Raw genomic sequence first — 27,098 nt, forward strand, 5'->3', positions numbered from 1 at the left:
ACCTGGAACTCGACGTCAAAGGAATGGATTCCGGACCGAAGAGCAAGTTTTCAATCTAGATGAAAAGTTCAGTTGGAAATAATACAGGTAGAGCTTAACAGTCCGGTACACATTTCGTGGATTTGAGTATTTCGTTCATCCAGGGTAGGCGTCACAAAATTTGGGTTTTTTCAGCCTGTCTTTCTTCCAAGGGCTTCGTGTCTGGGAAGGTATGGCTAAAAGAGAGCCTCGGAAGTTATTAACTTTTCTGTTATGAGCAAATAAGAATCGCGCTGGTCCTTAAGGGAGCCCGTGATACTGTTTCGGCAGTCAATTGTCAATTGGCTATAACTTTCGTAAAAGTTTGGTGCATCTCATTGCATAAAATACTTTGTTTCCCATATTGCATCCAATACTGAAACCCAATAGCCATGAAAATTCGTCAATTTGTGAACTGAAAAGCGAACATTGGTCGTTGAGACAACAGCAGCCTGGTAAAATCCGGATCAATGATGATCCGAGATAAGATAAGATAAGGTTTAGGCATCTGCCTCCCTGACATTAGTAATGCGGCAAGAAGATTCTCCCCGATTCCGTCATCCCAGCTCGATATAAAACGCGCCCTCGAAAGCCATTGCTGCTCGAACTCCGTAAAAATTGATATCGAAGTCTACTTGGCCCAGATAACTTGATAATGGATGAGACTATAGAAAACCCCAGAGAAATAGAAACTGCAACGATATCACTTGCAATCTACCATCATGGCAAAGCTCACACTCTGGCTTTACCTACAGACGCAACGCTTCAAGATCTCTCCACCTTGATTTACTCCACGTTTACCATATCTGTCGAAAATCAGAAGCTCTTAATCTCCCCTAAGCCTGGGCTTCAGAAGCCTCCTTTTTTCCCGATTCCACTCTCAACACTCCCAATTACCTCCCCGCGATTTAAAATCACCCTTCTTGGGAGTACAAATTCGGAAATCGACTCTTTAAACAAATCTTTATCTGACATTCAAGCGGAACAGAAGAAACGTCGCAACCCACCCATCAAACCTGCAAAGCCCCTATCCAATACACGCACCCAAGCTCCCTCCTCACAATATACCTTCCACAGACTGCTTCCATTACCCTATCTCCCCAACCCAGACCGCAGTCTCACATATCTTGCACGTCTCCGTGACGACCCTGGAATCCGCTCTGCAATGGCGAAGCACAGGTTTTCTGTTCCCCTTCTCACAGAAATGAATCCAGTTGAACATACCACCCTCTCGTCGCGAACGCTCGGCCTCAACCGCAATAAGGGTCAAGTTATTGAACTACGTCTACGTACCGACGCGTACGATGGATATAGGGACTACCGTACTATTCGAAAGACCCTGTGCCATGAACTAGCGCACTGCGTGCATAGTGAGCATGATCGTGACTTCTGGAATTTGACGGCGCAAATTGAACAGGAGGTTGAAGGTGCAGACTATTGGGGAAAAGGTGGTAAGAGGTTGACAGAAGATGATTTTTATAATCCGGCTGATTGGGAAGAGACGAAAAGTGGCGAGGACGTGATGGACCATGGAGGCTGGACGGGTGGGGAGTTTGTGCTGGGAGGGTTAAATAACGGAGGTGGAGCGGAGTCTGGGTTAAGTCGACGGGAGGTTCTAGCGAAAGCTGCTGAGTTACGGATGTCCAAAGCTAAGGAGAAACCTAGTGGGAAGGACGAGAGTCCTGAAAGCTGATCCGTTTCTAAAGGAAACATTCATGAATCAAATTACTGCAATGAAAAATTATTGATGACAAGCACCAGGCTCAGGCCCTATTAGCCCTAAAGACAATAGATATCTGTAACTGTAGAACATGAAATGTATTCAAAAGAGTTTCTAAATTCTAAATATAATCATCATTTCAGTTCACTTAGTTTTGCTCATTAATAAACAAACCGGCCATTCCTTGGCCAGTTCCAATGCACATACTAGTCACAAGGACCTTTGCCTTCGTTCTTTTGGCCTCGCTCAAGATAGTGACGAGCTGTCTAGCACCCGTGCATCCGAGAGGGTGACCTAGTGCAATGGCACCGCCACGAGGATTGACTTTGGAATGATCAAGGCCAAGGCGGTCAACACAGTAAACAGCCATGGAGGCGAATGCCTCATTAATCTCAAAGATATCAATATCTTCTTTCCGAAGATTGAACTTGGAGAGGAGTTTGGGAATGGCGGCTGTGGGGCCAATACCCATAACTCTTGGGGGTACACCGGCGACAGTGGCACCAACGAATTTAGCAAGGATAGGCTGACCAAGCTCAATGGCCTTAGAACGCTTCATGAGCAAAACAGCAGCAACTGTTAACGTTAGTGGAGAGTTCCAATTAAATAAAAGAAAAATCAATACGGTGAGTTATGTAACGAACCTCCGTCACTGATCTGGCTGGCATTTCCGCCAGTGGTCTTATTTCCAAACTGTGGGAAGGCAGGGCGAATCTTGCTCAAACTTTCGTATGTAGTGCCATAACGAGGACCCTCATCTCGAGAAATCACAACTTCTTTCACTTGGCCAGTCTTTGGGTCCTTGACTGTTGTTTTAATTGGAACAATTTCATCGTCAAACCAGCCTGACTTCTGCGCTACCTCTGCTCGTCTGAATGATTCTACAGAGTAGCGATCTTGCATCTCACGAGTGATGCCAAATTCGTCACCGACATTTTCCGATGTTTGACCCATGGGCTGTGTGCAGTCGCGTGCTTCCTGGCACTGCATAATCTCATTTTCGGGGGGCTCGAATCCCCGGTCGGGCGAAAGGGACATGGATTCTCCGCCAAGGGCAATGCCAATATCAATGGATCCTTCAGCGATTTGGTAAGCAACATCTTGGATGGCCTTCAAGCCAGAAGAGCAGAAGCGGCTGACGGCGGCGGCACCAGCTGTGTGGGGGATGCCCGCGGCGAGTGCAGCAGTACGGGCGACGTAGGAAGCTTTAGAATGGAGAGCCTGTTGAAAGAAAGTATCAGCCAAGTAGCCGGAAATGAGGCTCGCAGAAGGTATACCCACATTTCCCAAGCAAACATCCTCAATCAAAGACGGATCAATCTTAGAGCGAGCGAGGACCTCCTTCAGAAGCGCGAGCACAATCATGTCAAGCTCAGTATCCTTGAAACCGCCCCTGAAGCCCTTCGTCATGGCACTTCGAACGGCGACCGTAATGACAACATCATCTGCGTTCTTCTCACAACTGTATCGCATTGGGTCAGTTCGGATATGGCATTACATCAGAAAGCCAGCCTTACAGCTTATTAACAACACTGCTTCCACCGGTACCCGGCTTCAGCTGTTGTAGAACAGCGTTCAATCTCTCAAGAGCCATTGTGATATGGGAAAAAGTTCTTGTTCCACAGTAAGCTGTCCTGCCTCGCGACGAAAGCGATCCGAGGAACTCACCAGCGATGCTAATGCCGAGCGTAAACGAGCAGATCAAAAGAGCGGAGAAGAGTAGAAGAGACAGACGAGGCGCGAGCGTTGTCGCTATAAAGCCGTCGTCCTGCCAGCCGAGCAGCCTTCCGAGCGCGACTTGCCGAGGCAATTCCTTTGGGATTGGACCGCCATCGCCGGCCAGACGCGACCCTTAGAGCGGATCAAAACTGAACGGTTAGGGCATAGCCGACGAGCTCGTCTGGGGACGGGATTAAGCCCTCCCCTTCGGCACTCTGCGAATTGCGGAGGCCACGAGACGCCAGCCTTGCACTTAACCCGGAACACACTGTATTGTTCGCCAAGTCTAGAACACTCTACAGAGTACGGAGTACGGAGCCGATTTTCAGTGCTGCAACGGAAAAATCGACTGCTTATTACATGTAACTAACTAACCGTCTCTTCCAGGATTTAGATGGACAGACACCTCTCCCAGATTTTGGGGCTTTTAGTGGAAGGGTGTTCGAATTAACCCATTACATGATGCTGTAGTAAAGTGGCAGATGAAAATTAAACAGCTGAAAGGCGCGATGGTGCTTTTCATTCTCCTGCTTATCGACCAGTGGCAACCATGACCGTTGCAGGTGCAACTCCTAAGGCCTATTCAATCTGGCTTAAGAAGCAGTTAAAAGATAACCCACTGGAACACCTTGCCTCGTTATTTCTCCCCGACTACTCCGTCCAGCTGCATGTCAACTGAAGCTCCTGCAGTATCAATGTCCTAGAATGCCACTGGACCTAGCATACTGCACATAAGACAAGGAAAACGGGTTTCGATCAGGCGCATATCAAGCATACATCCATACATCCCCACTTACAGGGAGTAACCTCCAGAGTTCCAGTTAAGAAATTCCTGATATGTAACGCAAACATTTCGGGACACAGATTATTCTTAGTGGACAACTACATAACTGTGGGACCGCATGAAAGATCTTAGTATTTTATGAAGTCGCTAAGACGCTTTATAAACCCTTTCTCCAAACAACGCTTGAGCTGCAAAAACCCGCAATATTGCTGAGAGCACCGTGGAATATTTTTTTTCCCTCCAATCTTCGCGTTGACCCGGAATTATTTTGTCATAAATATAGTTGACCAACCTAAGGAAGTCGCTGATGTTGACAAACGAATCTGCGAGCGACTTGGCTCCCATCCACCTACTCTATACTGTATTGGAGAGTGCAATTTGGTATCTGGAAGACGCCTTGAGTTTGAATATCTACTCGCCAGTACGGAATACAATGACTAGGAAGTTTATTGGGGAAGCTTCCTCTCCAGAGATTGGAATATGAGAATTTATAGCGTTTCACGGCCCGATCTCCCTTGTATAACTTAACCAACTCCCAGCGCTCTACTTGGCAAACACAGGTCGTGGAGGCTATACATTTTACCCATTCTAGAACCATTGCGATATCAGTGCTAACAACGTCCTAATTCAAATTGACGGCTCTCTTACATTAGCGCACTATTATGGACCTATTCTGAATGGCTCAATGGTCATAGTATCTACGGAGTACATCAACAAATACTCAAGGCGACCCGTATCGCCAGCAGAGCGATCGCTGAATTTCACAGTACAGAATGATATTTTCGCTATGGATACTGTCCCAAATGAGACCAGTGTGAGGCATACACTATATCCAGAGAAGATAAAGGTGGAAATATACTCCCTTTTACAGAAGCGAGAGTTTCCCTTAAGTGGCCTTGGAAACTTACACTTAAGAATTGACAAGTGCTGGATGTATCAGTATACCGAGGAGATTAATAAGCTCGATCCAGGTGTCCATCTCATTAAGATCTGCACCAAGCAATATTAACCCTACTGACTATTATTCTCATATTTTTTCAATCCACCCGAAATTGGCCGTGATATTTCAGAGACACTTTCCCCTCGTGACGGTTGCGCTGAACTATGAGTAATGAATTCGAGGTAAGGAGCATACAGACCGGTGTCTTAAGAGTATGCTTAACAGATACTTTCTTTAGTGGTGAGATTAGAGCCGGTTGCGGCCTACTTTAGGATACAGATTGAAAGGTAGTCGACCAAAGATCCAATTAAGTTTACTCCTGAAAGTCAAAGAAAGTGAATTTCGCACTTGTTTCCCGGTATATTCAACCGCCGACCTGCCCCTTCTTTACATACATAAGGCCTTCCTGATGGTTTACTCGAAAATCTGACGTCGTCGATACAAAAGGTACCCAGCAAAAAGAGACACGCACCCCAGCGCCGCCCCCAGGACAATCGCGGCGATTTTTGGAGGACGGCAGTCGTTTGTTGGACATTCCTGAGGTTTGGATGTAGGGGTTGGGCTGAGTGTAACCGTCGCTGAAGGCAGCATTGCTGCGCCTGCAATAACGTTCACCGTCCCATTATCCGTGTTACAGCAGTTGCGCGCCGCTTGGTTCTGTCCGCAGCAAAACGTGGTATAACGGTCGCAAGGGGTGAGGACAACGTCCGACGATTTGAATGCCTCCCCTAGTCCGAAGTACGATTAGCGAAAGCCATCACTTGAACGAATGCTGCTACCTATAGTGCACTGTCGCGGGCACTCTGTGCTATTCCACGTCTTATCCGTACATCCTCGCCTCACGATCGCATTCAACCCGAAAGAGAAGCAGAAGCCATTTGTAATACAGACATCGCCGTTTCGGCAGCAGTGGGAGGCAGCTGCGGTGGTATTACACGGGAACAAGCCGTCGCTTTGTTTCCCATCAGGATAATAGCATTGTGCAATCGCAGAGGTGCTGAATACCGCAAACAGAATGATGAGAAAAAGCATCGCCGGCGAACACAGCCACGGGTGGAAGCTGCAATACTAAACCTGTACGGAGTAAAGCTGAGCGATCCTGAACTCCGGGGCCTGCGACATGCAGCTGTCTGCGCTATACGAGGAACGGCACAGTATATACATAGCCCGCACGAGGCGCACGAGGCCTCGTTCTTAGAGTTCGGCGGGCCGGTGATGGCTTGCTCGCGTCGACTCGTCGGAAGCGCCACTGGCTGACTTCACAGCGTATCGTCCCGCCGAGATGCATCGTCGGCACAAGGATGCGAGCGCCCTTCCCCGCCGGACTAACAGAGCTCCTGTGACTTGTGGCCAGTAGCCTTTCCCTTGTTTTATACGGGATCTTCGAAGCTTCATCAGGCTGGGCCCGCCCCGTCCAATCTCCTTGCGAAACATGCAACAACCACCATCACCAAAAGGAAGTATAGACGCATCGTCTTTTCCATCAAGTACCCTAATTCTGGTGTGAGCTCCATCCCCACAGCTTCCACCGATGGCGGGTATTGGATCCCTCTTTGCGGGGTTCAAGTCTCTAGCCAAACCGCTTGCGAAAGATAGAAAACGATCAGAAAGCTATGGTGATCTCGGCGACGATCTTTCTGCGTTTGAGAGAGCTCTTGAAGACGCTAAGCCAGCCTTATTAGAACGTGGAAAGTTGAGAACGTTCAATGAATGCTCCAAGTTCATCCTCGATACAAAAGAGCTCATTCGCAGAAATCCCGACTCAAACAGCAAGACAAATCAAGATCTACAAGAAAGACGCTCATCAGCGCTTGTTTCACGACTGCATGGCTACATTTTATTGCTCAACATGTATGACTCGCCTTCCATATGAGAAGGGAATATTCTCGACGCGTGCTAATTTCGGCTGCCTATACCAGTGCAGTCAATTCACCTCCACCAGGACCACAGGCCTGTGACTCGGTTCATGAATTGGATGCCGTGCCTATTTCCGAGTCACCGGGCGTTCCGATCTATGAGCTAGATGCCAGAGAAATCCATGAGCTCGAGGCACATCATGTTCGTGGACAGCCAGTATCAAGAGGCCCACTGGACGGAGCATTTGAAACAACAGAGCCCCCTTTGCCGCTTATTTTACAAGAATCAATCGCAACGGACATCATAGAACCCCAGACAGGTTTCCAAGGTCGAGCCTCTTCACTTTTGCGATTAGAAGACTCTTCCCCCTACTCATACCCTCCTTCTTTCAGCAATTCAAACAATCGCAGCTCGACTAGCTTAACCACCCTATCCAGCAGTCTAATTTTCCCATCCCTTAGAGATAGGACACCTTCTATTACTTATAAAGAAAATATCGAGTTTGCTAAGGCACTTAAAGAAGACCGTATCGATGTTGCTACCGTTTTGAAGTGTATCAAAGACGGCAACAAAAGGTCACAGCTGAACCAAGAGTCCGTCAATAATGCCTTAGCCTTTGTAGCCAAGCATCAAAAGAGGAAAGCTGGTCAAATCGAGGCCATCAATGTTCTTGTGGATCAGTGTGCCGCCGACATTGAGTATCGAGATGAAAAATACGGCAGAACTCCCCTTATCTGGGCGATTAACGTTGGCCGGGAAGACGTAGTGAGTCTTCTCCTAGACCATAACGCTTTCATCGAGGGCAGGGATAGCATCAAGAGTTGCACGCCCTTAATTTGGGCCGTATGTTTGGGTAATGAAACAATCACTCGGCTTCTTGTCAGCAGAGGAGCTAGTTTAAGAGCAGCTGATGCTGAATTTCAACGGACACCACTACTGTGGGCTACAAAAAGAGGTGCTTTCAAGGTGGCCCAAGTACTGTTGGAGTTTATCCAGGACCCAAATATTCTTGATATCAAAGATAGAGATGGAAAAACTGCACTTGCTCTTGCATATACAGAAAAACATCCTATAACTGCAACGGCACTCCTTGATTGCGGCTCTGATCCAAACTTTACTTTCAAATCCGGTCGACCGCTTATCATCTCAGCGATTATGGCAAAAGATGTACGGTTTGTCCGTCTGCTTTTAAGCAAAGGGGCGAGTAAACATGCTACGGATAAAGACGGCCTAACAGCCCAGGATTGGGCTCTGCGGATGAGGGATAAGAAAATGATTGGTCTTGTTTGTTCAGACGGATGATCTGGTGGATCTTGAACTAGTTTTCTCCCAGTATTAAGCTTTCTTATACCGATCTACTCAGAAATCTTGCTACAAGGTACCAGAGTACCCTGGGCTCCCAGCCTCTTGCAAGCCCCCACAATACAACGCAGGGTTCTGGTCGCAATAACTCCCCCATTGGCTGCCAATTGAGACACTCAACTGTTACCATTATTGCCCGGTTACTTTCTTATTGCAGAAGACGGTTATACATAAAAAGAACGTGCCAATTCCCAGGGTAGGCATGTGTGTCTGAAAGGCACAACCGTTTCTTCGGCTTAGAATAGAGATGGAAATAAAGTTGAGCATAGCCACAAAGACAGCCTCGTGTCTTCTGCTCCCATAGCTGTGAAACTACTTCTCCCGAATGTTATGTCCACCATTTCGAAGTCGATTTTTAAAAAGTGACTCTGGTTGTCCCAAAAAAACAATTGCCGGGGCAAAAATTTTAAGGTTTCTCATCAATGTCTAGTGGTAAATGGGTTATAATTATAAGCCTTGAGTTTATGAAGACAGCTATAAGATGTTATCTATAGACACACGTCTTCCTGCACTGCACTTGCACCGTGCACATACATATGACAAGTCGATTAAATTTTCATTTCTCTAAGACCTTCCTCTCTAGAACACCCTCTGGAACAAACGGAAAGCCTGTGTCCGCATGTCTGCCAAAATAATAATTCCGTGGTAAGATCAAATGGAGTTCTAGCTCGAAACAAGACTTTTTTTCCGTAAACAATCTTCGTGGGGGCAGTTCCGGGGCGGGGCATGACAACAAATAAAACATAAGAAAGGCATAATAGAGACCCATGCAAACATCTACTCAACTTCCTCCATATTAGCATCGTTGCCAGCTTTCTGGGCCTCGGCATCAGCGTCTTTCATTTCCAGATCAGCAGTATCCTTCTTCTTGGCATCTTCTTCCGCTTTCCTTTTTGCAGCAGCTTCTTCCTGAACCTTCATCTGAGCTTCTCGCTCCGCTTCTTGTTTATCATGGTAGCGCTGGACAATGGGTCCGACAAGGAAGCGGATTTCTTCCATTTTAGCGGTATAGACGGCCTTGGTGGTATCTTCGCCCTCCTCGTATAGCCAGTCCTACATAAGGGTCAGTGGTGCTCTAGTAAAATATGTATATGTAAACTTTCGGCAACGTACCTCTGCGAGATCGAGCTTAGCTTTAACCTTCTGCTTCTCGTCGTCATTTGAAAATTCAGCATAAACACCATCGATTTTATCTCTAAGTTCATAAATCATTGATTCAAGTTCATTCTTCTTGTCCTCGGTATCTGCAACAAGCTTATCTTCCATGTGCATGGCTTCTTCTTTCTCGGTGTACTCGTTGAGTTTTGTCTTGTCGAGAGAGGCAGTGCCATTGACAACAGGAAGATCGCCTTTGCGCACCTGCTTCTTTACTTTGCGCATCTTTGGCTTTTCAGCTTCTCCGTTGGCACCGTCGGTATCCATAGCCTGTTTAAAAAGGTTCTTCAGGTTAGAAAATACCTTGCTCTTAATGTCAAACAAGTCATGAGTCAGTAGACATCATAAAGGGTGATCAAATACTTACATCACCTTCCTTCTTCTCTTCAGGAATAGGCTCTTCAACCTCCACATCTTCGACGTAATAGCCGGATTCAATGTTGAGAACACCGTGCAGGTTGAGTCTTGCCTTTAACTTGCAAACCATGAACTCGTCGTTTGGATCCGCAGCTACATTCTTGACGGAAAAGCGGCCAATCCAAGGGTTGGGCTTACCAGGGATCAATTCAGGTTTAGCATATCGAGCTTCCAAATCGAATGGTTGTCTGCGATAGAAGGTAAGGATCTTAGTAGAAGGCAGAACGTTACCCTTGTTGAACACGGTCAAGGATGTAGCTTCATCGGGGATCTCTGGTGATTTCTCCCATGTAAATTCGATAGGATAGTTGATGATATCATGAACAGAGAAATCACGAACACGGAAGACGGGAGAGAGGATAGCGCAGCTAAAAGCGCAGCCACGTGCAACAGCTTCGTCCTGGTTAAGAGTAAAAGAAAGCGGCTTTCCAAAGAAGTCGCTGATTTTTTCTTTGATAATTGGGACACGTGTGCAGCCGCCGACCATTTCGATACTGTCAATGTCATCGGGTTTCAGTTTGGCGTCGGCGAGAGCTTGTTCGAGAGGAATTGTTATGCGATCCAGGAGGGGTCGGACCATTTCTTCCATCTCTTCACGCTTCACCAATGTGCGCACATCGACATCATCCATTAACGACTCAATATTCAAAGGTGCAGAGACATTGGCAGAGAGAATCTTCTTCATTTTCTCGGCAGCAGCAAGGGTTCGGGAGTACGCCTTTTGGTTCGTCTTGATATCAATCTTAAACTTTTCTTTGAATTCTTTGGCAAAATGGTCCACAAGCGCTTTGTCGAAATATCTGCCACCAAAATGACGGTCATAGGCAACGGACTTGACATTCAACTCGCCTTTTCGGAATTCAACGATGGCACAGGCGTAGTTGCAGTGGCCAATGTCGACAAAAGCAACGCGTCTTGGCTTCTCCTCTGGGCCGGGAAGATCAAGTTTGGTGATACCGTAGCCAAGAGCAATGGCAGTGGTATCGTTGATGAGGCGAAGGCACTTCAACCCGGCGATTTCTGCAGCATCCAGCAAGCTCCGTCGCTGAGCATCAATGAACCATGGCGGAACACTGATGACGACATCGGATACGGGGAGTCTTAACTCGTTGGATGCGGTGGCTTTGATTTTTCTCAGGTACATAGCAATAAGCTGGGTCGCGGTGAACTGGTCCTTTTTGCCCAGATAAGATACTTCCACGCCGGCTTCGCCATTAACGTCAATCAACTTCGCTGTGTTGTATTCCTGCTCCAATTGGACATCGGGATCCTTAAACGATCGGCCCGCAAGAAGCTTCAGGGAGCCGATAGTATTCTTTAGGTTGGAGATCTCTTGGGTCTTCGCGGCCTCACCAAGAAATCTGCTCTTGTGACCGAAAGCCACTAAAGAGCTATAGAACAGAAAAAAAGGTCAGTATGGTGCGAGGGGAGGTACAATGGAGTTCAGTTTATGGTGGACTTACGGAGTAGATCGGTTGGAAACTTCGTTTGTGATCTAAGTCGCTCCTCGAGGAGAGTGCTTGGTCAGTGAGACAAGAACACTAGCATCAAAAAATTGCAAAGAAAGGGTGCAAGAAAGAATAGAAAGCTGTATTTTAGGCTAGTGAGATGCCATCGACTTTGGAGCAGAAAGCTCAGCATCCAGGATGCACGACAAGGGGGAAGGGTGGCCAGGCCATGGCTGTCCAGGCATACGAGAAAAAAAACCAGACAAGGGGAGTACCCACAATATCAATGCCCTTATTCCTTGCAACACCGATCTTGGTGCTCATCGAGCCGAGATCTATGCCGACGACACTCATGGTGGCAGAAGGCGGGCTGTTCTCACAGACTTATGTGTATTCGTTATCTGGTCGAGTGAAGGTGGGGGTGGAGAGAGGGGGAGAGGCAACGATGAAAGGCGCGATTGTGGCCGACGTGGCAGACGATCGAGGTTAAAATTCTGGCAGTAGGATAGATTAGTAGGGAGCAGACGAGCGAACAGAGACAGAAAGCTGGCGATATAAAAGAGCAGAGATGGATGGGGGCTGCGAGTGACTGTTGAAGGGCCAAGCGGGCGTTGACGGGTGGACGTGCAGAGCGAGCAGGGAAGAGGAAAATCCAACGGCGAGGCGAGCAGCACAGCCGTCTTTAATAGCGTTTTCCTCCTCTCTCTCTCTCTCTCTCTTTCTCTCGATTAGCCGCTCTCCGGCCGGGCAGACAGCTCGAGCAGAGCGCGACGCAAGGCCAATGAGAACCGCTGGGGCGCGGGGTTTGGGCGCGAAGAGAAACAGGCGAGTCTGGCAGTGGGCGGCACACACACACAGAGGGGAGCGGGCAGGGCAGGCAGAGACGCGCAGACAAACACAGATACTCACACACGACAGGCAGACAGACAGACATCAGAGCTGGACTCACCTCAGGCGTGCTCGCGGGTCGGCGGCGGATGTTTTTTCACTTGGTTTCTGGCGAATTTTCCGCTTTTGCGTTCGATTTTGTCTTGGCATCGAACCTTCTGGCGGCGTCGCGAAACGGCGGGCAAAACCCAGCAGCGATGGGCATCTATTGTTCTAGTTATGTACTTGACTCTTCTACGGAGCATGCAGCGTCTACCTAACCCGCGATCTCTCTATTCGCTCTCTGCCTTTCTCTGCGAAATGCTTTTGAAACGCCGTGCCAATCCAGGCTGCTACCCATGCAACTCATACAGTCATTAAACAGAACCATTGGGCAAAAAAAGGACATAAAAACAAACACCGCCATCCATCTACATTTATCCATGCTTCCATCCTACCCAGGTCATCGCAATCATACCATATCCGGACCCCGCCGCGGCTGCTTGGCCAGTCGTTTGCGACCCGTGCGCCGGCGGGAGGACTCGCGCTCGCTGTCAGACGTCGACTCGTTGGCCCACGACTCTCCAGTTCGGGCTGGTTCCGACACCGATGAGACCGCCAATCCGATGTCGTCGCCCTCTGTGTCTGCCGCGCTGCTGGTGCGGAGCGGACTCTGGCCAGCGCGGGGCCGACGGGCGGGATCAAAAGCAGAGCGGCCGTAGGGGTTGCTGGGTGGCTGCAACTCCTGCATCGTTGCCCGTCTCTCAAAATGCTGAGCATTCTGTGCTCGCGACATCGAGTCCTTTTCTAGGTCCGACACGGAGTCAAACGGCACTTTGTCGACAGCAACGGTTGAGACTCGAGCCTGTCGCGCCAGCTGCATCTTCTGCTGGTCTTCTGAGGTCATGTATACCTGGTCTGTAGTTTCGTCCTGCTCTTCTTCCGCCATGATGCTCTCCAGCCGGCGCGGCCAGCAGATGGAATTCACTGCAGATCCGTTGGTGAGCTCTGACTCAAACGACCCTCGCGGACGCACAGAAAGCTGGGGCATCCCGGGTTGGCGAGCAAAGTGCGTAGGTAGTGAGAGCCCGGATATGTTCGTATTGTCGTAGTAGCCAGCTGCGTTCTGCTCGGGAGGGGCAAACCGACCTTCCACTCCCTGCGACGGATGCACAGGCACAGGCGCCCGTTCCTCATGGGCTACCTGGAACGACTCGAGGTTGACATTGAGATCATCGCCTTGCTCCTTTGCTTGTTGGGCTGCCAGCGCAGGCGTTGTGCTGGAGTCTGCTTCTGCTGCATCGGCACGAGGCCCTCCCCAAGTGCGCTGGCCCGCCGTGAAGATTCCATAGACCATATAGATCCAGTTAAAGAATGGATTTAGAATAAACATAATCGGATAGAGCCAGGCTTTGAATCGACGTAGCTTGAGGCCAAAGTAAAACATTAGGAGATAATTCAGACCCAGCGAGACCGCGATAAAACCCACGGGCAAGTTCTGGATCCGATTTGACGTTGTGATAATAGATATTACCATTATGAAAAAAAGAAGCGCAGTTGTTCGAATGGTATTTTGCATGAAGCGAACAACACACAGAATTGGATAGCGATACCAAAGGCGAGCATCTGTGAGCATGCACACTTCATTTGTAATGAAACCGAGAAACCAACGCCGTCTTTGCTTGAGAAGACTGCGAAACGTCTGCACAGCTTCCGTTTTGCAAAAAGCACTGGTACACATCTGAATCTGGTACCGCTCCCGGGCTCCAATCATGAAGAGATGGGTGAGCCAACGGTCTTCTCCAAGATGACATTTGCCAAAATCAAAGAGATCTGCGCATTGTCCTGCTTTGTCTGCAAAGTAATATTTGGCCATCTTTCGAAAAGCAGAGAATCGTAGGATAGTGAGGGCTCCTGGAAGGCAGGTTACAGCGCCGCAGCCCGATTCGACGGAACGCTCGAACAGTTGGCCATGGATATACTCCATGTCTTGTAACAGAGTTATTAATGACGTTTTTTGTGTTGTCGAGGTAATGACCCCGGTCATAGCTAGCATGTTCCGTTTGCTTCCCGGTTTTAATTCCATATCATACATAAAATTTTGTAAACACACCCGATCAAGGATGCAGTCTGAGTCAATGAATAGAACGAACAAATCATCGTGTCGGAGGAGATATTCTGCGTAGACTTTGTCGATTAAGCGGAATGTTTGTTTCTGGCAGTTTCGCTTTCCGCCATGCACGAATCGAGATATCGTGATTCTGGAGCCTTTATAAGCCACATCGATACTTTGTGGATACGTCTTCAGGGTTATTGGAACCCCCAGGTGCTCGACAACCTTCAGATATAATTCATCCACCTGGTCACCGTCGAACGAGAGAAAGACGTGGATGCATTCAGGGGGGTAATCACAATCCACGACGGAGTCAATCGCTTTGATCAACACGGGGGGTTCTTCCTTGTACACAGGCATCACAATAACGGTCTTTGGGGCAGTTCGAATGTCCAAGACTTCTTTTATACGCTTTGTTCGTCCAAGAGAGTTTGTTACCAATCGATAGACGCAGAAAAGCCAAGGCACAATGAGAAGAACTGCAAATGTCCAAAAAGCAAACCACTGCAGAAAAGAAACCAATTTGGGGGGGAAAGTTCGCGTAATATTGGAGGGTAGAGGCAGAGTTACTACCATGACAGGAAGAAAAATGCCTCTGGAGCGCGAGTCATTAGCGCAGAGACGATAGATTCATTTCGAGCGTACATACCGGAGGGCGGTAAATAGAATCGCTATCACAACAGCTAAAATTCGTACACTCCAATGATCTGCTTTGACGAATACTTTATATAGGCAATATAGAAAGGCGGCAATCCACAGAAACCACTCGAGCAGGGCAGCCAACATGACCGGGCCTATGATGGAAACATACACGATCTATAGAAAGGCCGCGGTTAGGTTAAGCAAGCTAGCAATCCATGCGAGGTGCCCGGACAGGAGGAGCTCCAACTTACATCCTGCACGCGCCAGGCTGGCTGTGCGTCGGCTCTGCCCAGGAGCTCCATTGCTTGTCTTGCTAACATGGAGACCCGAGAGGCCAGCACCCAGTGGCACTCGCGTAGGTAAATATGAATGCTGGAGTCCACAGGTCAGTACGCGCCAGGCTGTGAATGAAGGACACCGGAGGAGGCTCACTGAGATAATCGTTACGCGTCAGAGAAAGCGCAGACAGGGTATCATGGCCCACGCCGCCTCCAGATTGAGAAGAAGAGAAGGATGGCGTTTGGCGATGAGCCAGTCCGGCGGCTGGTGAAAAAGCAACTAAGGAGGGAAGGATGCCCCGGATAAGCAAAGCAGCGCGCCAGCAACAAAGCGGGAAGACGAAATGAAGCCGAAGCGCGGCACAAGCGACGCCACCGCAGGACTGAGTGCTGCTGCCAGCCCGGACAGCAGAGCGCAGGGAAGGAGAAACAGCGGCGAGGCCGGCGCGCACAAACGAGGCCCAGCAAGCGAGCGGACGACGAGCAAATGATAATAATCAAAACCAAAATTCTTTGTGGCGAGCGGTGTCTTCACGACTGGGCCGCCGGGATGAGCCTGGCCGCGGTGCGACGACGAGACGAGACGACTGGAAATTAGTTAGTTATGTACTGGCCATCGTGGCGTGCGCGCGGGTTGCCGGCGCTTCAGCGACGTCGCGATGCATTTTTATTATCCTTCTTGGCTGCCTTGTCTTTGTCTGTGCCGCCGGCGGCGCTTTGCCCAGCGCCAGGCCCCACGGCCGTGTCGATGCTCTCGTTGCATCCGCCGGCCTCGAGCGCAGAGGCCCGCGGTGGAGCAGGCGTGCGGTGGCACCACAGACGTGATGTCTCACAACCGATCCTCCGATGCGGCCGATGATGCCCTACGCGAACCCTGCAGGGCGCGCCCGTACTGCCACAGCCGGGCTGCCCCAGATCGCCCGCGATGCTCCGCGCGGTGGTGGCAGTAAGCGCAACGGCCGGTGGCGGACGGCGTCAGGCCAAAAATATCTGGCTAGCGCAGATCGCCGCCATCGGTTCCACCAGCTCGGACGTTGCTATTTTTATGTAACGGCAGAGGACACGCTATGGCGCTGGCCACGCTGCAGCAGAGCGGTGACCAGGCGAGATGAAACAGCAGCCAATCTGGGTATTGTTATTAGTGTGCTTGACAGACGCCTTATAGACGGCCTACAGCCGCCGTGGCTCTCGTCGCTTGAAACGAAACACTGCACTGTCGATCGCCGCCCTGAGGCCTCCACGGCCCGGGGCTGCTGTACGGAGTAGTAGCTAGCTAGCTAACTCCTCTGTGCCTGTGCCCCCATGCCCGCCATCCCGCTGCTCCAGGTCCCTTGCGCCCGCGTCATCCCCAGGGCTGGCTTGCCAAAATTACATGTGTTTTGGGGCTGTCACGCCGGCCCGCGCATCACCGTGGCTTGGCGTAAAATACGTCACGCGTTACCATACATGAAAAACTCTCCTCACGGGCGACGACACGCTCAGTAACACGCGAAAACACGCTCGAGATATCACGATGACGCTTTGATCGGGCACAGCAGATGCCATTGACATCCAGGTATCAGCCCTATTGTTGGATTGTGCTTGTTCCTGCGGTTTTCGGGCGCATGGACTTTTTTTCCCACAGCTGCCCACTCTCAAAACTCAAAGAAACATCATTTCTTGCTTCATCCATATACTGATACCTCAACCTTTTTTAGATCACCATCTTCCACATATCCTTATACTACATCCTTCTAAATAGAACCTCCTTATCTCTATTGATCGGACCCATCTCGTCTCACTCATATTTCCTCGCTGCAACGCCTGTGCGTGGCCCAACATGTCGGACACACAGAAGCCCACGGAAGTGGGAGAAAACCCGAATGCCGCGGCGGAGAAGGACGTAAAGGATATCCTCGCGGAGCTCCAGGCTGAGGACACCAATGCAGACGGCAAGGAGGAGCCGACTCCCACTGAGCCAGAAAAGAAAGATTCCACCGCCAACCGCGCGCAGCCCGATGCTGAGGCCGAAGAGGAAGCTAGAATCATCGCGGCTGCCAACAAGTTAGGCCAGGACTCAGTATCAGACGACAAGCCCAAGCGCGACCGGGGTAACAGAGCCGGTAACCGTGGTGGCCGCGGTGGGCGTGGAGGAGACAAGAAGCGAGTGAATTATCGAGACAACATCAAGTCTGATGTTACAACCTTGGAGGAAACCAGCGATCCAGAGGAGATTCGCAAACAGGTTTGCTCTCCCTTCTCTGCATGTTGAATCCCGGCATGGACTAATCCGCCCGTGTGCTCCCCTAGGTTGAATTCTACTTCTCTGATTCGAACCTTCCAATGGATAAATTCTTGCTAGGCAAAGTGGGCGGGAGCAAAAACCGTGCAGTCGAGCTTTCTTTGCTCCACTCATTCAAGAGAATGCGACGCTTCCAACCCTTTAGCGCAATCGTAGACGCTTTGAAGGAGTCTGAAACCCTCGAGCTCACTGATGATAATACCAGCATTCGACGAAAGGTCCCGCTCCCCGATACTGTGACGGAAAATACAAACTCTTCTACTGCTAGAGTGTTTGATGATAAAGCCTTACACCGTAGCATCTACGTCAAAGGCTTTGGCACGGAGGAACCCAGCACACAGTTCGATATCGAAGCCTTCTTTGCTCCTTTTGGCCCTACCAATGCCGTCCGGCTGCGACGCACGGATGAAAAGATATTCAAAGGCAGTGTATTTGTCGAATTTGACTCGGAAGAGACACAGAAAAAGTTCCTTGCTGTGGACCCGAAGCCCAAGTGGAAAGGAACCACTGAGCTATTGATCAAGAGTAAGAAAGAGTACTGCGACGAAAAGGTCAAGGAGATAGAGGCTGGACGCCTTAAGCCCAAGAGAGGACGCGGAGGCTTCAGAGGCGGCAGCCGTGGTGATAATAACCGCGATTGGAAAGATCGCAGGGCCGATGATCAGAAGCGCGGATTCGGCAGAGGCAGAGGCCGCGGCCGTGGAAATGGTAGAAGAGACGGTGGACGTCGAGAAGGCTTGAAGGATTCTCGGTACGTTTACTTTACCCCATACTTTGACTACTTCTAATCTGGTTCTTTATAGGGGAGTACCAATCGTCCAGGTGGAGGGCGACAAGCCTACTGAACCCGCTGCAGGGCAGAAGCGCGCCCGAGAAGAGGATGCCGGTGCCAACGAAAACGGCACAACCTCGAGCAACGTCGAAAATGGCGATAGACCTGCCAAAAAAGTGGATGTCAAGGAAGGCTAGGAGCAATATACAAAGAATCTACTAAAAAGTATAACCATGTAGGATGGAATCGGATCTCGGCGCAAAGGGCATCAGTGAATTTTTTATCTAATTGTCTAACTTGTCCAGAGCCTTGTGGCGCCTACATCTGCTGTCCTGATTTTTGGCAGATGTATGAGCAGACTATGCATGTGTACAAAATAACCACTTAGGAAATGCATTTATTACTGAATTGTGATACTTTCTGCAAATGATCATACACATTCGCTGTCCTAACCACAGTCTTCCAGTTAAATATCTGTACTAGGTGCTGTTGCTGAATGGCTGATCTCTCCGTTTACCTTTAGCTGGAGTCGCTCGGGGGTCACTTTGTAGGCTTTGGGAAGCCAGGTATAAATCGACTTCTCGTCATCACCAAATATCATCGAAGTGAAGGCCTGAGCACAGAGAAAGCAAAGGGCCATGCCTATCAAGTACGATCCTCGTTAGCGGGTGCTCAATAATCACAAAATATGGCCATAAGGAGCCGACACCTACCGTGGCCTTGGAACGAAGCGCAAATATACAGACCAGGATCACCTGGCATCTCGCCGATCAGTGGGTGTCCATCAGCGCTATACCCCATAATTCCTGTCCACTTAGACCTGATTCGACCCGCAGGGTCGTCTTCGCCCCAGTTTTTCCCGAAAAAGCGTTCGGTTGTCGCGGTGAGATAGTCCATGATTACCGGATCGCATACCGTGTCGTCCACGGTTCCGCACTCATGAAGACCTTCATCTTTCCCAGTGATGAAGCCGCCTCCAATGACGATATCCCCGGCATGCTTCGAGCCCTGCGGTCGAGGTATCATGAAATCGAAGCCACCCTTGTAGACAAACGAATATGTCGTTTTCAACCCATCCTTTGGCATATTCGTACCGGGCCGATGGGCAGTCATTTGGCCACGGAGAGGCATGATTACCCCCTGGAGCTTTGGATAGATGGCAGCGGTGTACCCGTTTGTGGCCATAATGATTTTGGGAGCACGAATGGTTCCTCGACTGGTTTCAGCGACCCAGCCATCGTCTTGCCGAGATAGCCGTGTGACCAGCGTGTTTGTTTGAAGATTCAGACCCTTTTTCAAGCACATCTTCAGGATTCCGATGACGAGTTTATAGCCACTCATGCTTCCAGCCGCGTAGGTAATTGCACCAAGGGCGCCGGGGCAGAGAAACTTCTCTTCGGCATCTTTGCCACTCCAGATGGTATAATCGCTGTAGGGTTCCCCAGGCAGGTGCTTTTTCATGAATTCAATTGAACTCAGAGAGTTTTCCCATGCCGTCTGGTCGTAAACGATATCGACTGTATCGACTTCTTCGCTGTCGCAGGGAATATTATGCTGCCTAGCAAACGAGTGAACCCCTCTAAGAGTATTGTACTCCAACTTGACAATTTTAATCGCTTCTTCCAGACCAAGTTTCTGAACGTTGGCCGGAAAGCTCGTATACGAAGCGGGTTTGGTATGGCCACCTGCAAATCAAAGCGCGCTATCAGTGGGAGGTCGCGACCAATCCATAATAGGAAGTGCTAGGACGAAATAACACCGCGTGTGACAGGACACGGAATGCAAGGCATGGCAACCGCACCATTTCTGCCAGTAGCGCCACTACATGCTTGTCTCGCTTCTAGCATCACAATCTTTGTTTCTGGTGCTCTAGAAAGGACATTGAAAGCCGTCGAAGCGCCGGTGATGCCGGATCCAATGATAACAAGATCTGCCGTCTCCGGTATCTGGGGCGTGGAGCGGAGGTTAGCTATCTCGTCTGGCGGAGTTTGCCAGTACGAAAAAGTGGGATTGTCCCGAGGGGTAGTAACAGGAATCGAAGCTCTCTGGTCCATGATGTCTATGATTGAGAAATAGTGACGAGTTGGTCAATGTATTCGTGTCTTATCTGATGAGCAACTGGGAGTAACAGCTCTTATATACGGGCACATCCGTCCGGATCCCAAACAAAACCTCAGAATGCCAGGCTTGACACTGCACAGCGGGCTCCTCGGAATCCAGCACATCAAACCGCCAAGCCTGGGTGACGCCTGGGCTTCCAAGGTCTCAGCTTGCCCGCTTCAGCAAAGATGCCGCTTCCGAACGGTGGGCTACACGACGCTCTAGCGAGCAAGGTGGCCTTGGTCAGGGCGTATGTACTGTCCCGGAGCTGGGTGCTGCGCCTGGACGCTGAGCTAGCTGCTCCGGCCTCGCACGCTTTGGGAGTTCTGTGTCTCCGCGGGTTCGCAACGACAAGATGCTGTGGGCGGGGACGCGGCAGCCGGCACGTGAACCGCTTACCTAACTGGCTTCCGCTTATTGGGTTTCCGACGCGAGGGCAAACAAGCTTAACGAGACACGCCGCGCCAAGCCGCCTAACTAGCCGCGCGGTTTGACTTTTCTCCGCAACTTCGTCCACCCGGCCCGTCGGCCGAAGCAGGCGACCCCGTCGGCTTCAACGTCCGCTGCACTGGACTCGGTACCATGCCTGACCCGATACTGATCCCGCACAGTCTCTCTTGGTGCTGAAACGGTCTGTCTGGAAGTAGGAATTGCGCACAAGCTTATCCCCCCAACAAAGCATAAAGCCCAATTCTTTTGAAAGTACGGAGTATTGAGTACGTACCTGCGCAACCGCTAATTAGTATCTGACCCTGCCAATCAACATTCCGCCACTGGACTCTGTTTTTATGGGTCGGACCCCTGCCTTCGGGGTTTGCTCAAGCCAGCAGGCCCACCGCACTGACAGCAGTCTTTAGCATTTGGAGCCTCGAAGCAGATCTTCTTCGCCAGGTGCAAGCTCTCGATAACTCTGTAGGCGGTCAAAATATCTCTGCGTTTAGTTTGATTCCCTTAAGTCCCGGTCCTTTGGGAATAACTGAGTACACAGGCTGAAACATTTACCACCCCCTCAAGACTCCCTTTTCTCCAATAAGATGGCATTCAAATGGATTTTTTCCCTTCATCTACTGAATATGGTTCCAGTACGAAGGACTGCGATATCTAAGCTTTGCTTTTTCCAATCATGGACTAGCCCCCATGCTAGGCTTTCCCGTTTTCTGAACTTTACTTGAGACAAGGAGGCAGGCGCCCGGCCGCCGCGTTGCCTAGGCCTCGGTGGTCGGCACTCAAACCCAGCTACTCTCTCCATTAATCCGTTCTTCGTTAAACATTTCCACTGCGGCCTGTGGGTCTGCATGGACTTCCCTATTCAGGAATAGTTGGTCCGCGCCAAAGATATGATTTCCAGACGACATACAGCGTCAAAAATGCATCCTTATTGTTTCCCCGCAAAACCTGGGGTAAGATCCACCAGTGGATGTCCGTCTTCAGCGGAGTACTGGCTTGGCCGACACGGTAAGCATGAAGCACCAGAATGTCTATTCCACCCAAATATACATATATATATCCAAAGTCATCGCCGTGGAGTGCAATCTCTTTGATCCAAGTCTCTTGTTTACTTGATTATTGCATTGCGACAGCACAGAAAAACTGTTGCAATGGAATTTCCCACTGTTGAAGGGATCCAGATGGTCCCAGGTACCATCCACATAGTTGATTGTGAGTATCTGGACTCCATTTTCAGCGTTGAATCCTACCACATTCCTAACAACCCTACCAGTGGAGGGGACGATGAACGTAAAGCATCAGAAAGGTGGTCAGAAAGATATCATCTTAGTTCCACAACCAACCAATGACCCCAATGACCCTCTCAATTGGAGTAGATTTCGCAAGGAATACCATTTCTGGCTGCTATGGATTTGGGGCTTTATTGCTGCGGTCTCTGTCAATTGGATAGGGCCTGTTTGGGTGAGTGTGGACTAGTTTTCTCCGGCTTCAAAAATGTCTGCTTACACGGCTGCAAGACGCAATTTACGATCGATCTCAAGACAAACTTCGTTCAGCTTAACATTGCGGCTGCCCTATGCTTTCTCTTCCTAGGCATCGGCTGCGTCGTGATGCAGCCGATTGCGATGAAAATTGGCCGGCGGCCTGTTTACATCACTGGGACCTTGTTCAACCTTAGCGGGTGCATTCTCGGAAGTTTTCAGCGGTCTGTTGAAACCTTCTGGGTGGTCAGCATCCTAGGTGGTGTGGCTGGCGCTCCTGTGGATTCTCTCGTTCAGGTCACTACCACTGACATTTTCTTTGCCCATGAGAAGGGTACACGGTTGAGTTTGTACATTTTTACCATGTATGCAGGCTCCTATCTCGGGCCTGTCGCCGCAGGATACATTGCGGACTCTCAAGGCTGGCGATGGTGCTTCCGGTATCTTGCCATCTTCTTCGGTGTCCTCCTTGTTCTTCAAATCTTTACTATGGAAGAATCCATCTTCCGGAGACCCCCTACCCCATCAGAGATTGCCGATGAGAGTGTCTTAGAGGACAAGATGCAGGCTGTTGAGAAGGGGCCAGATACCCTCCACGTCACAGAATCTGCGAGCAGTGCGCCGCCTCCTCCGAAATCGTACTGGCAGCGCATGGGTCTATGGAACACCACTTACAGTGATCCTCGTCCCCTATGGTTGGTAGCACTGAGCCCGTTTTTCCTGCTCACATATCCTGCCGTGATGTGGGGAGGCCTTGTTTACGGCATCCAGATTATGTGGCTTTCCCTTATCACGGTGACACAGTCCGCTACCTTCAGTGCGCCGCCGTACAACTTCAGCATCACCAACGTCGGTAACACCAATTTCGCAGCCTTCATCGGTGGTATCCTTGGCATGTTTTGGGGTGGTTCTGTCTCCGATTGGTGCATTCTTCGCCTTTCACGCCGGAACAAGGGCATAATGGAGCCAGAATTCCGCCTGTGGACGATGCTTATCCCTGCCATTCTTAACACGGGCGGCCTTCTCATGTACGGTCTAGGGTCTCTCTATGGTGTCCATTGGATCCTTCCAGCTGGTTTTGGAATGGCTCTCATTGGCTTTGGCATTGGAAGTGGTGCAGCTATTGCCATGACATATGCTGTCGATTGCTATCCGCGAGCCACGTCAGAGGCTCTCGTTTTGATGCTCTTCATTCGCAATTTGATTGGCACTGGGTTCACTTTTGCTATTGAGTAAGTCATACATATTTCAAACTAGGCCATATACAGCTGACTGACGATCCCTTCAAGACCCTGGCTTGAGCACAATGGCCTGCAGAATACAACAATAATAATGGCTATTTTGTGTTTTGTTGCAAATATGTCATTCCTACTTATGGTTTGGAAGGGTAAAAGTATGCGAGTATGGACTGCTAAAAGGTATTTCCGGCTGATGCAACAAAAGGCTAAATATGCTGTTGGATCTTGAGCGCTGCCTTTTTAAAATTCATATATCCTCTAGAGTCGTGTAGGACTGGTATTTCATGGTTATAATTATTCGTTATGTCCTTAATGAAGAATAAGTCTTTTTTTCAAAACTCTATCACTGGGTCCTAGTATAATAGAGTGTGCTTCTTAAACATTGGAAATGACAATAAAACAAAGTAACACTAAGTAGTGATGCACGATGGCACATATAGGGTATGATTACGTTGACTGTAATCGAATCAATTGCATGTTCGGTAACATATATTCTTTTCATCAACAAGCACGCTAGCGGTATTCTTAACAGCTGGAACGTCCAGAGCAGGGTTGCGATCAAAGAAGTCGGATGGACGGAATTGCAGTTCAATTTTTTCGACCGGCATGACCGGCCAGTCCTCCACACGAGGATTATGCGTGAATCCAAATACCGACCAGAGTACAACATCAGAGTCCGTTGTATCATCGTTACGAGATACCGCATCCGCCAGTCCTCCTCGCTCTTCTTGAGATTGATTGGTGAAATTTCCTGCTGCATAGAATTCTCCATCTTTGTATGAAGTGACCCAAAGATGATGACTGGCAAACTTGGCACGGCGTGCCATAGTAGATCGGGGATCTGCTAAGAGCAGCTGGGATGGAGGGGGGGTGAATTTGTAAGAAACGGGTTTTCCAGAGATTGGGTTTCGAACGTTTGTGTTCGACATTTTGACAACTAGGTTAGTGAATGGTGAGGCATCAAAACCGCTAGATTTCTCAATAGGTTTTGTAACAACATTGTAGGCATTCCCATAAGGGTTTGTTGCTGGTTCGAGGGGAATTGGTAAGGATTCTTCACAGAATATGGTATTGTTATGTCCATCGATGGCAGGGTCAACACGGAAACAGAATATGTGCTGGTGATTCTGACCAAGAACGCCAGGTGAAACAACATTTCCCCATGGTGAAGTCTTTCCAGGGTCAATATTAACAACTGAAATAATACCAGTTGGTCTCACTTCAAGGCTCACGGCTCCGGCTTGATCGAACTTGTATGAAAAAACATACTCATAGTTGCCGAGGGTAATAATATATTGGATGATTAATTCGCGGTACCTTGTCACTACCGGTTGGTCGGTACGAAAATTGGTATGCTTCCATCCAATACCATTGTCTTGCTCGTGTATACACACCACATTCGGAGCTGGAATTGGCTGACCAGAGAAGTCGATATTGAAGGTGTCTAAGTACTGTATCGCGCCCACGCAATCGCACCCCAAAGACAGGTTATTTGCGGAACGACCCGCGCCGCCATCACCAAAGTCGAACGCTTGCTTTCGATGGAAAGGTGGGCGGGGATCACCATAAGGAACAGTCATTTCGGATAAACTGAGTCGATAAAAGACACTCCGACCGTCATAGTGAATGTCATGAAGAGTGACACCTTCACGAGGATTAAACCCTATACGAAACCGCCATTTCTGCCACTCAACCAAACTCTTGTTGGTTACTTTAAAGGAAGGTCCTTCGGGTTGTATAATATTGAGGGGTTTGATATCAGCGCGGTATTCAACGTCAGCAAGCTCTGGCACGTATTCCGATGCGCGGCAGTGATCAATAGCATTAGGCTGATGCGTATCATAAGCGAAGCCATCTGCGATTCCACCAGAAGCTAGCTTTTCTATTCTCACGATTTCTTGTTTATAGACATCCATAACGGCAATTATGGGGATCGGGTGGGAATAATGGTTCGAGTCGGGATTTCCGTTACGATGGTCTCTCGCAAAGCATAGCCCAATAATATGACGCGGCGGGGTGACTCCAGGATCCGAATAGCCATACGGCCAGGGTTCAAGCTCCACTTCATATCCTTCCGGAAGTTTGAATTTTGATATGGCTTCTTGGAACAAGGGAGAGGAGAGACAAATGTCAAAGAAGCCTTTCATTTCTTCCCTAGAGGACAAAGTATGCTATTAACAGGGTGGCTTTCCATAAGTTCCAGGGAACTTACATTGTGAGGTGTGGCTGGCATGTGGTATCGAACTCTTCCCTCTTGACTTCCTTCCTCGAGTCAAGATCCACAACGGACTCTGAATACCCGTGGGCTTTTCCTGTGTGAATCACATCGTATTGGACTCGAGCTAGCCTCGCAGGGCGAGGGGTGGTGCTGCTCAAAGTCCCATCATGCTCCTCCTTGAGAAAAGGCAGCAGACTCGCCTTAGCAGGTTCTTCTAGGAATATGGATCGGAACTGGAGTAGTGCTCCGGGCCATGCCTGTACAACGACATTTCGAGCATTGGTGATTTCCTCCGCATACAGCTGATCTAGGGGGTGAGATTGGGCCATGTGGACTAGGGAAAGAAGCGGCGTGGTCTGGCGATCAAGCAGCTAAACTACTCCGTAAATAGAGGAGCTCAACTGCGGCAGAAGCCAGTAGTAGGATAAGGATCAAAGAGAGTAAAAAAGAAATTCGGGAGGCTTGAGCACCAAGCTTACGCTAGTTAGCTTCCCGTCTTCCAAGCCTAAAATGCGGGCAGCGGCGGGCTAATATACACCTTGAGAGCCGGCTTCAGCAAGGGTAAGGCTGATAGCTACCCCGCCATAGCCCGTTGGAAGCAACTTGTCCGCAAGCGTCAGATCCTTCGATTGCGGGCAAATTCGGACTAGAAAGGCATGTCCACGCCACTAAGACAAATCATCGACGATCAGGCGAAAGGTGGTTGGGTCTCAGCTGTAGTGAGAGGTAGGGTTGGAAGAACCAAGGCGTACGGCATCAGTTGCCAGCACGGACAGGTCACGGCTGGTTACCGCAGACAATGTGATACCGGACCCTGGGCGCCATGCCCAACACGCTGCCGTAGCAGGGTTTCACAACCCAGAATGTAACACTGAGGGGTCGACCGACTCTCCGTTCTCAATGGTTCTGATAGGAATATGCCCGTATCCGGCTGGCAAAGCTCCAGGATATGGCGATGTTCCAGGCAGAGACGGCATGCCGGCCAAGTCAGCAGATAGAACGAACAAGAACACAGCCAGAAGGTTCAGGACTTGGCGAATTGTAGTCTGCGTGTCGCGGAGCAGTGAGAGCGCGTTTGACAGTGATTTTCGATTTTGTCGTCGCGATCGCCAGAACGGGCAGAAGAGCTCCACATCGCAGTCTTGTCGCCTCTTACATAACTAACTAGTTACGCTACGGAGTACATATCAACTGCACTCAACGCGTACAGCCCTCCCTGCACTACCAGAACAGAGCTGCCC

At 49.6% G+C, this 27,098-nt stretch overlaps 9 protein-coding genes across 9 annotated transcripts; 4 read left to right on the forward strand and 5 right to left on the reverse strand.

Annotated features, from left to right (window-relative positions):
- Positions 1-673: 673 nt before the first annotated feature.
- On the forward strand, positions 674-1,711 carry LOZ57_004201 (uncharacterized protein; the record flags this gene model as incomplete). Its single annotated transcript, XM_049253246.1, has 1 exon — positions 674-1,711. The coding sequence occupies one exon, from the start codon at positions 674-676 to the stop codon at positions 1,709-1,711; it is 1,038 nt and encodes a 345-aa protein (XP_049107841.1).
- A 175-nt stretch (positions 1,712-1,886) lies between these two features.
- Positions 1,887-3,332, reverse strand: LOZ57_004202 (uncharacterized protein; the record flags this gene model as incomplete). Its single annotated transcript, XM_049253247.1, has 4 exons — positions 1,887-2,314; positions 2,383-2,959; positions 3,020-3,200; positions 3,256-3,332. 4 exons carry the CDS (start codon positions 3,330-3,332, stop codon positions 1,887-1,889), a joined length of 1,263 nt encoding a protein of 420 aa, XP_049107842.1.
- A 3,380-nt stretch (positions 3,333-6,712) lies between these two features.
- Positions 6,713-8,340, forward strand: LOZ57_004203 (uncharacterized protein; the record flags this gene model as incomplete). The annotated part of the gene is made up of 2 exons (XM_049253248.1): positions 6,713-7,032; positions 7,101-8,340. 2 exons carry the CDS (start codon positions 6,713-6,715, stop codon positions 8,338-8,340), a joined length of 1,560 nt encoding a protein of 519 aa, XP_049107843.1.
- An 837-nt stretch (positions 8,341-9,177) lies between these two features.
- Positions 9,178-11,774, reverse strand: SSE1 (adenyl-nucleotide exchange factor sse1; the record flags this gene model as incomplete). The annotated part of the gene is made up of 4 exons (XM_049253249.1): positions 9,178-9,453; positions 9,514-9,864; positions 9,923-11,355; positions 11,696-11,774. The coding sequence occupies 4 exons, from the start codon at positions 11,772-11,774 to the stop codon at positions 9,178-9,180; spliced, it is 2,139 nt and encodes a 712-aa protein (XP_049107844.1).
- A 985-nt stretch (positions 11,775-12,759) lies between these two features.
- Positions 12,760-15,362, reverse strand: LOZ57_004205 (uncharacterized protein; the record flags this gene model as incomplete). Its single annotated transcript, XM_049253250.1, has 3 exons — positions 12,760-14,995; positions 15,050-15,216; positions 15,294-15,362. 3 exons carry the CDS (start codon positions 15,360-15,362, stop codon positions 12,760-12,762), a joined length of 2,472 nt encoding a protein of 823 aa, XP_049107845.1.
- A 1,777-nt stretch (positions 15,363-17,139) lies between these two features.
- Positions 17,140-18,570, forward strand: LOZ57_004206 (uncharacterized protein; the record flags this gene model as incomplete). Its single annotated transcript, XM_049253251.1, has 3 exons — positions 17,140-17,544; positions 17,610-18,352; positions 18,405-18,570. The coding sequence occupies 3 exons, from the start codon at positions 17,140-17,142 to the stop codon at positions 18,568-18,570; spliced, it is 1,314 nt and encodes a 437-aa protein (XP_049107846.1).
- Positions 18,571-18,839: 269 nt separating this feature from the next.
- Positions 18,840-20,427, reverse strand: LOZ57_004207 (uncharacterized protein; the record flags this gene model as incomplete). Its single annotated transcript, XM_049253252.1, has 3 exons — positions 18,840-19,015; positions 19,087-20,058; positions 20,175-20,427. The coding sequence occupies 3 exons, from the start codon at positions 20,425-20,427 to the stop codon at positions 18,840-18,842; spliced, it is 1,401 nt and encodes a 466-aa protein (XP_049107847.1).
- A 1,644-nt stretch (positions 20,428-22,071) lies between these two features.
- On the forward strand, positions 22,072-23,868 carry LOZ57_004208 (uncharacterized protein; the record flags this gene model as incomplete). The annotated part of the gene is made up of 4 exons (XM_049253253.1): positions 22,072-22,132; positions 22,194-22,381; positions 22,438-23,633; positions 23,691-23,868. 4 exons carry the CDS (start codon positions 22,072-22,074, stop codon positions 23,866-23,868), a joined length of 1,623 nt encoding a protein of 540 aa, XP_049107848.1.
- Positions 23,869-24,106: 238 nt separating this feature from the next.
- On the reverse strand, positions 24,107-26,186 carry LOZ57_004209 (uncharacterized protein; the record flags this gene model as incomplete). The annotated part of the gene is made up of 2 exons (XM_049253254.1): positions 24,107-25,793; positions 25,852-26,186. The coding sequence occupies 2 exons, from the start codon at positions 26,184-26,186 to the stop codon at positions 24,107-24,109; spliced, it is 2,022 nt and encodes a 673-aa protein (XP_049107849.1).
- Between the last annotated feature and the right edge of the window lie 912 nt (positions 26,187-27,098).

This window comes from Ophidiomyces ophidiicola (genome assembly GCF_022830035.1).
Source record: "Ophidiomyces ophidiicola strain CBS 122913 chromosome Unknown scaffold_16, whole genome shotgun sequence".
Lineage (NCBI taxonomy): Eukaryota > Fungi > Ascomycota > Eurotiomycetes > Onygenales > Onygenaceae > Ophidiomyces > Ophidiomyces ophidiicola.